General features: G+C 46.2%; 1 protein-coding gene across 2 annotated transcripts in view; it reads left to right on the top strand.

The window, feature by feature from the left end:
• Positions 1-510: 510 nt before the first annotated feature.
• The window catches only part of LHX6 (LIM homeobox 6), a 37,294-nt gene continuing 28,903 nt past the window's right edge, over positions 511-8,901 (top strand). For both annotated transcript variants that reach the window (XM_031954246.1, XM_031954245.1), the window contains exons 1-4: positions 511-857; positions 2,119-2,190; positions 2,631-2,813; positions 3,292-3,413. In XM_031954246.1, the coding sequence (XP_031810106.1) occupies positions 777-857; positions 2,119-2,190; positions 2,631-2,813; positions 3,292-3,413 (458 nt within the window). In that variant the 5' untranslated portion in view covers positions 511-776. The remainder of the gene's footprint in view (positions 858-2,118; positions 2,191-2,630; positions 2,814-3,291; positions 3,414-8,901) is intronic.

Below are 8,901 nucleotides of genomic sequence, written 5' to 3'. Positions count from 1 at the left end.
TGTGTGATGGGGGTGAGTGAATATAGTGGCAGGATATATGTTTGTGTCGGGTGTATAATGTGTTTGTGTGTACAAATGTAAATATGAGACATGCATAGGGTGTGTATATATAAAGGTTAGTGTATATGGTAGGGGGTGTGCATATCTATAAGTATAATCTGTGTCAATGTGTAGATCTATATGTCCATGTGTGTTCTGTATCTGTGTCTAGTTTTCTTAACAGGGATTGGTCAGGCCAGAATTCTTGAAACCAGTGGAGAATCACACAACTGCCACTTCCATTAGAGGAAGAAGAAGAGGAGAGGGAGGAAGAAGAAGAAAAAGAAAGGAGAAAAACAAGGAAGGGAAAAAGAGGCGAAAAGGAGGAGGGAAAAGGAAAAGAGGAGGAAGAAGAGAAAGCTAAGAAGAGGAGTAAAAGGAGAGAAAGAGAAGAGCAGAAAAGAAGAGGCGGAGGAAGAAGAGGAGGAGGAGGAGAAGAAGAGGAGGAAGAAGAGGAAGACGGGGAAGAAGGGGAGGAGGAGGAGGAGGAAGAGAAGGGCAGGAGGAGCAAAGGAGGAGCAGGGGCGGGGGCACGGGCCTTTTCAAGTTTGTTGGGACTGTACTTGTCTGCCCGTGGAGATTGGAGCCTGAAGGTGGGGCGGGGGGTGTTGGGGGCACCCGGTCTGTGTGAAGGGGCGGGGGCGCGGGGCTCTGCAGCCTGCTGGGCTGGCTCTCCTCTCCTCTCCTGTCCTTCGCTGCTCCTTGCCGGGCTCTACCCCGCCCGTTCGCCGGGGCCCATGTACTGGAAGCATGAGAACTGCGCCGCCCCAGCGCCCGCGGGCGGTCGCCTCCCTTCAGAAGGGGTCCCCGCCGACCAGGTGAGAGAGTTTGCGCCTTGTACTCGGGCCCCCTCAGTAACATGTCTTAGGGATGCAGGGGGACCGAGGAGCGCCCGGCCCGCCAAGAGTCCAGGGTTTGGCGGAGGAGGGGGGACAGGAGGAGAGAGAGAATCCGCCAGTGGGGGAGTGGGTTGGTTGGGGGGAGGGAGGAAGAGAGACAGGCGGGGGAGCCCGGGAGGGAGCCGGCCGGAGGCTGGGGGGTAAGGGGGGGCGCGCAAAAAGAAATCGGGAAAAAAAGGCAAACATTATGCAAATGTTTGAGGAATTTCTCAAAAAAAGCGATTTAGCCACGAGCAGGGAATCTTGATGGGGGGAGCTCGGTATTGTCTGCTTGAATAGGGGCTTAATAACCCAAATGCGCCGAGGGGTTGTGGAGATGCAACGCTCAGAATTCCAAAGCCGCTGCCCTTTTCCGAGCCTTGAATACCAAGCTGCCGAAGGATTCGGTTGGGGAAGGGGGTGGAGTGTGTGTGTGTGTGGGGGGTGGCTTTCCCCCTTCCCCTTTATCTATGTTGTTTTCTCCTTTTTATCTTTTTTTTTTTTTAATCCCCTTTCTTACCGCCCCCACCCCTACTTCCAAAGAGACCTTGAACCTGCGCCCGCTCGGCTGAAATCTGGGACCATTTGGCTGCTTCGCGGTGCGAGTCCGGGCTGTTCCTCCTCCTCCTCCTCTTGGGTTTCTCTCTTTCTCTCTCTCTCTCTCTCTCTCTCTCTCTCTCTCTCTCTCTCTCTCTCTCCCTTACTGCATTTTGTGCCAGAGAATACGGGGGGCAAGAGGAGGGGGGGGCAGGAGGAGAAGAAAATTCGATTTTTAATTACTACCATTAAAAAATCAAATTTGCAATTCTTTGGGTGGTCTGATCCATTTTCTGATTGACAGCTGGAATTGACACCCTCCATACCTCTTATCTCGGGCATTTACGACAATTTCTAATTGCAGGTAGTTTGTGTGTTTCAGAGCTGTGGATTGCAGGGGAACGGAGCGATTACTTCAAGAGCCATGGGTTAAGTGCGGGGAGGGAGGGGGGAGAGAAAAAAATTCCATCCAAATTCAAATTGCTTCATTAAAGAGACACCGCTTTTGTAGGGAAGGGTTTAAATGCCCGTTGGAAAGTTCTGAGGTATTGTTTTGCTGCGGCTTATATAGGGGGCGCGGGAAGGCGCAGCGCGGACGCAGCCGGCTCCTGGCCGTCGCTCTCTCGCTGCGTGTGACTCCCGCTCTCTGTCTTTTCCCCTCAAGGTGATGGCTCAGCCAGGGCCGGGCTGTAAAGCCAGCTCCCGCTGCCTGGAGGGAACCGCGCCGCCCAGCATGGTAAGCTGGGCCCTAGGACGCCCGGGTCCTTGTTCCCCACCAGACATAAAACTCTAGCTCCCTCTTCCCTTTCTCCACCCTGTCCCCATTTCTGGCTCCCAGGGGTGAATGAACTGGAGAAATTTCGTTGAGATACATCTCCTTTATCCCGGGGGAGGGTGATGGAGTAGCGAAAACAAACCCCCTTCACCGAACGGGGAGGCTTTGGTCTCTGGTCCTGCTCAAAGTGAGTGACGGCCAGGGTCCGCTAGATTGCTTCCAGTTCCCGCAGGGGAAGCGTGGAGGGCAGAGGGAGGTTAAGGGGAACTGTCCTGATATCTCCACCCCATCCTTTTCACCTCCCACACCCAAACGAGAATGTGGTTCAAGGGGAGGGGGCACTTCTTATTGCCTTCTTGAATCCCAACTCAGGCGTATCCCCCTCCTCTCTTTTCTCGCAGGCTCAGTCGGACGGAGATGCTCTGCCCGGGGGCCTAGACAAGGACGAGGGACGCTCTTCCCCCTGTACTCCCAGCACCCCTTCAGTCTGTTCACCTCCCTCCGCCTCCTCCTCGGTGCCATCGGCAGGCAAAAACATCTGTTCCAGTTGCGGTCTCGAGATTTTAGACCGCTACCTCCTCAAGGTATGTGCCCTTACAGTCGGAAAATGTCGGGGGTGAAACATAAAATATTAGAACTGGAAGGAACCTTAGGACATAGAGTGAAGGAGCTGGAAGGGACGGAGAACGTCAGAGCTGAAAAGAACCGTAGAATACAAAATGTTAAAGCATAAGGTGTCAGAGATGGAAAGGGGGCTTTTAAAAATCTGGTCAAACTACTCTAATTCGAAAAAGGCAGAAACTGAGGATAGAAAGGGCAGGGGTTTGACTTGTCAGGGTCACATAAGTTGGCGACAGAACAGGGACCAGAACTTGGACCGTGAAGACAGGTGAAGAGTGGCCTGCTTTTCCATCGTCCACCATTCTGCCTGGGACACTTCTCTCGGGAGTTGGAGCAGCCGTGGGAAGCAGGGAGGGACTGGGACATCATAGACCAAAGCTGAGAACCAATCCTCTCTTTTCTTCTTTCTCTATTCCCCTGTCCCCCATCTCCTACGTCTAGGTCAACAACTTGATCTGGCACGTGCGATGCCTGGAATGCTCTGTCTGTCGCACATCACTTCGGCAGCAGAACAGCTGCTACATTAAGAACAAGGAAATCTTCTGCAAAATGGACTATTTCAGGTAGGAACTGAGGCGTCCAGAGAGCTAGGGGCCTCGACCATTGAATCTGGCAACTCTAAGGAAAAGGAGTGAGGATTGAGCTGGGGTTGAAAATGTCGCCGCGTGCTTAAAGAGAGGGTGTCTCCACCCGCTTTCTGCGCCTTGGGGAGAAAAGAGGGGAGGGGGCAAATTGCAGTAGCCCTCAGCTCAGTTTGTAGCTACATTACAGTTTACTTATGCAGTAGTTTCGGGGCCGCAAGAAACTGATGGAAAATGGTGTTTAAAAAAAAGGGTGACGCCTGAAAAGCGTCACCTTAAAAAAGAAAAAGAACGACTAAATTGGGGGAAGGGATCCCCAGTCTGCCACCCAGAGGGAGTTGCATATCACCTCGCTTCATGGGAGGGATTACAAAACGGGGGCAGCCATGATACCTCTCTGAAGACCCTATGAGGTGTGTGTGAAAGGGGGAGAGGTCTCCATTAGAATTCCCTTGGTATTTGACTGGACACCTTCCCTCCTCTGGGCTTTGTCTGACTTTCCTCCTGAGTGAGAGGATGGAATGTATGAACTACTTATCGGAGACCGTCTGGGATTTTGGACGGGCCAGAGAGGAAAAACCTTGGCAATTTGGGAGTCCCAGGCTCCCTCTTGTCGGAATTGGCCGTAAGGGACCAATGAAATCAGTTTCTTTCCACCTTTAGCAAATTCTTGCCCTCAAAACCCATAGCTCTAGTGAATGGCCAGGAACTCTGAAATGTCAGAAAACAAGGAGACCTATATTCATAGGGAAGGGATGGAAAAAGAGATGTTACTCCTTCCACCTGAAGTCAGCACTGTTACTGTTTTCCATACCCCCCAAGGACCCCTATAGAGAATAGATGTTATGGGATGGTGAAGGGAACCCCATATAGTGAGGATTGAGGAGGGAGAGAAGATAATTTTCTCTAAGCTCCCAGCAATCTTATCTACCATCTATTAGTCTATTATGCTATCAGCTTCAGCCGTTGAACTGCTTCTCTTCTTGCCTGTATCTGAAAGGCAAACTATTTTGATGGACCTAGAAGTTAATTTGCACCCCCCCCTTTTTTTTTTCATTTTGTTCTTATTCTCCCCCACCAAAGAGCACAGATTTACAAAATTCAAAAAAACTATTAGGGAATTTAAAACATAACGTATTGTCACCGGAAGGAACTTCTAAAGCTTATGATGTTATAGCTGAAAAGAACTTCAGTTATAGCTGGAAAAAAAACTTCATTTTATGTTTGTGAAAACTTCATTTCCAGTTAAGGAAGTTAATGAGTGTCAGAACTAGGGTTTGGATCCAGATCAGTTTTTCTCCAAATTCCATGCTCTTTTCACTACATCATAAAATCCAGTCCTATAGTTCCTTGGGCAAGGCTAAGTCTCAACCTTAATTGTGACCTTTGAGGAAGAGGTCGCTCAAAGGGCAGAGTCCTTACATGGGGGAGAGATAGCTGGACTACCATTTCCTATAGAGCTGAGAAACCCAGGGAAAGAGAATTGACTTCTTCACCCACAGAAGGAAGTCCTGGAATCCTGTGAGATTTGGAGGGAGGAAACTGGGAGATTGAGGGAGTGGTGGAGTTGTAGTGGGGCTATGGAATAAACAGTTTACTCCTTCTGATTACACTTTAGCAGATTAAGGAAAGGGAAAGCTTCCCCCAATCCACATTGAAGGATTAGTTTCCAAATGAAAGGATCCTTCCTGATACCTTTCACAGATGATGGTGGTGATGATGATGTCGATGATGTGATAATAATAGTAATAGTGAATACCTTTTATGATAGTCAAAGTGATTTTATCACAACTCTGTGAGGTTGATAGGATCATGGGAACCTATATTTATAAACTAGAAGGGTCCTTAAAAGTCACCTAGTCCAACCCCTTCATTTTACAGATGAGAAAATGGGGGCCCAGAGAAGCTAAATTACTTATTCAAGGTCAGAGATATTGATTTGAACCACAAAACTAGAAACTAAAATTGAGTTCTCTGCCTTCACATTAAGTAATCTTTTCAGTATATCCATGTACTAGACATATTATTCTCTCCAGTTCACAAATAATAAAACATACATAGTAAATGACTTTCAGAGGTTAAGGGGAAGTGGGCACTTAGGAAATCATTTAGTCAACTCTCCTCATTTTACAGATGAAGAAGCTGAGGCTCAGAGAAAGCACATGACTTATCCAGAGTCAATCAGTAATTACTTACTAAGCATTGCTAGGCAGGCACTATGCCAAATGCTAGTTACAAACCAAAAAAAAAAAAAGGGGGAGACACAAAAGGCAGTCATTGTTCTCAAGGAGATAAAAATCTAATGAGAGAGACAACATGAAAAGATGCACACACACACACACACACACACAAGACAAATACAGGATAAATAGGAGATAATTAACAGAGAGAAGACAATAAAATTAAGAGGGATTAGTGAAGGCTTTCTGTAGAAGATGAGACTTTATTTGGAACCTAAAGGAAGCCACAGATATCAGTGATCAGATTGGAGAAGGAACAGCTTTTCAGGCATGAAAGACATAGAAAATGCTTGGAGCTAAGAGGGGTAACTTGTTCATGGAAAAGCTAGGAAATCCCTGTCACTGGATCAAAGAGTATGTGTCAGAATAAGGTGTAAGAAGACTGGAAAGGTAGGAAGGGGCTAGGTTATGAAGAGCTTTCAATGCCAAAGAGAGCATTTTGTATTTGATCCTAGAGGCAATAGGAAGCCACTGGAGTTTATTGAATAGGAGAATATGATTAGAAAAATCACTTTAGTGGCTAAATGGAGGATGGTTTGAAGTTGGAAGAGAGGATATTGAGAGGAATCTTTGCAAGGAAGCCTTTGCAAGGCTCTTTGGAGCCAGGAGGACTTTGAGGAGAGGGACAGATATTATGAGTTTGAAGATGCACCCATGCTCAAAGGGCTAATGTTGAATTCCAAGAGTCTTATCTGGTCTCTGATTTTTCCACATCCTCCTGACTAATGTCTACCTTTCCAGGAGGTTCTTGCTGCCTTTTGATATGCTTATTACAGGAGTGTGCCATTATGGTCTTTGTTGCTTGTCATAGAATCTAGAATTGGTAAGGATATTAGAGATTTTTATAGTCCAGCACTCTAATTTTATACCCAAGGTCCAGAAAGGAGAAATTACTTGATCAATATCATCCAGCAGATCAGGGCGTCCATTCACTGACCTATTTATAAGATGCCCTATTTAAGAGCAGGGAGTCTTTAAAATGAATGATTTATAAAGTAGATTAAAAGAAGTAGAGTTGCAGGAAGGGAAGATAGCACAGTGGTTGGTGTCTTCACATATCATTTTGAAATACCCGTTAAAAAATTCCAACAACTCCTTAGTGTTTGTGGTAGTTGCTCCCAGTGGCTTCAACATTTGACCCTCTGGATTGGGAGTTCGTAAGGTAGGTGAGGGTTCTCCAAAACATCTGGTGGGAAAAAGAAGAGGTCAGACTGGGGTTATGGCATAATGAGCCTTGGTTTACTACACAACTTTGTGTGTGTATGTTCATGTGTGCATATGTGCATTATGTATGGCAGATGGGAATGAGAGAATGAGTATATGTAATTTATATATACCTATATCTACATATCTACATGAGGGCATGAACATATATGTATGTGTCAGGTGGTTTGAGGTACATACATACATCAAGGTATATTTGTGTATGTATGTAAAGGCATATAGGGGAGGCAGCATGGGGTATTGCGAAAAAACACTAGATTTTGAGTCAAAGTATCTGAATTAAAATCCATGTGTGCATACAAGGTGGTATATAATGTATGGTTGTAGACAGCAAGGTAAGTATGAGTATGTATATGTGTATGCATATCAGGATATATGACTGTGTCAAGTGGGGTAGGGCATATGTGTGCATCAGGTATGAGAATGTGCGCCATGTACATCTAGGGATGTGAGAAATGGGGGTGGGAATAGGAAGAAGGGATGGCATGTCCCAGCCCTCACCATCTGTCCTGGCACAAAAGGAAACAAAACTTCCCATTTACTTCCTGACTCCCTCTTAGAAATTAATTTTCTCTAGCTGTAGAAAGAGAAGGGCTCCAATGCTAGATGAGGGACTATGTCTGAAAAACCACAGTGATTCTTGGACCTATGACCTCTTCTGTAACACACCCACCCCAAACTCTGGCCAGTGTGTACTTACTCCAGTCTGTGTGAGAATAAGCATGGGAATGCTTGTTTGTATGATAGTCTTTGCTTCTGAGTTTGTGAAGATGAGCCTGTAACTCTCTCCATATAATAAGAGCATCTCTGTATTTGAGTCTGTTCAGAAAAGAACTTTGTGTATGGCTCTCTGAGAATTAATTTGTGTGGACATGAAAGAATTAGTCTCTATGAACTGTGAGTATGTTTTAGTGTATGTTTCAGTCTTCATGACTTTATATGCAAATTTCTTTGCTGTGTATGTGTGGATGAATGGATGTGTTTCTGAAGGTGTGTGTGTGCACACACCATGCATGTGTTTGTATGTCTGTGGACTCTGCACAGGAACCATTTGGCAGAGTGTCTCTGTGAAAAGAAGGAGACATTTGGACAGGGACTTCTTATCCCAGCATGAAAAAGGCTCTGTTTTTAGTCAAGTTATTTAGGTTCTACCAGAGGAACCAAGATCAGTCCTCTGGATCTCAAAGGAAACTTCTCCAAAAGAAACAAGGGAGACCTGAGTGACATTTTGCCCTCCCTGCGTCTTCCAAGTGGATGTTTTGTTTTGACTACCCAGGGAAATAGGGAGATTCAGGTTCTAATCATTAATTTTCTATCTAAGATTGAACATGCTGCTTCCTCTCCTTCCCATATCCACCTATTCATCACCCATCTACCTCCCTTCCTCCCCCCCCCCCCGGGGTTCTGGGTCTCAATTTTTTTAATCTGTCAAATAAGGAATTGGCCCTCGGTATCTCTAAAGATTTTTCCTGTTCTAATATTCTCTGCTTTAACATGCTATGTGCTACTTACTATCTGAATGACGTTGGGAAATCCACTCCTGGGCTTTGATTTCTTCATGTACAAAATGACTGAGTTGATCTCCATGATCTATAATCTCCCTTTGAACTCTTAACATTCCGTGTTCTGAGGTCTCTTTCAGCTTTAACTTTCTTTGCCTCTTGTAGCCCCAATAATAGCCTGTGATTCTCAAGGAAGGGAGCAGTCTGTCTTGGGCATACTGCTTTCAGATAGTGGGGATTACTGCAACTGGAAGACTTGGGGGGGTAGAATGTTGCTGTTACTGACTTCTCAGGATCCCCTGAAGTCTGAAAGTGAGGAGGGAGAAATGTACCCCAGTTCATTTGCTGGCATTCTTCTGTGGGGTTGCTGTCAGCCCTACCCTGTTAGCTTCTGGCTTCTTTCCCTCAGATCCTCCCAAAGGGCCAAGGACCCCACCCCTTAGGGTCCCAGTTCTGACAGCTCCAGGTTTATTGACTTTCAGGGATTGGCAGCCTCTATCAGAG

This window comes from Sarcophilus harrisii, chromosome 2 (genome assembly GCF_902635505.1).
Source record: "Sarcophilus harrisii chromosome 2, mSarHar1.11, whole genome shotgun sequence".
Lineage (NCBI taxonomy): Eukaryota > Metazoa > Chordata > Mammalia > Dasyuromorphia > Dasyuridae > Sarcophilus > Sarcophilus harrisii.
The sequence above is the reverse complement of the archived record's forward strand: the minus strand, read 5'-3'. Positions and strand labels throughout refer to the sequence as shown.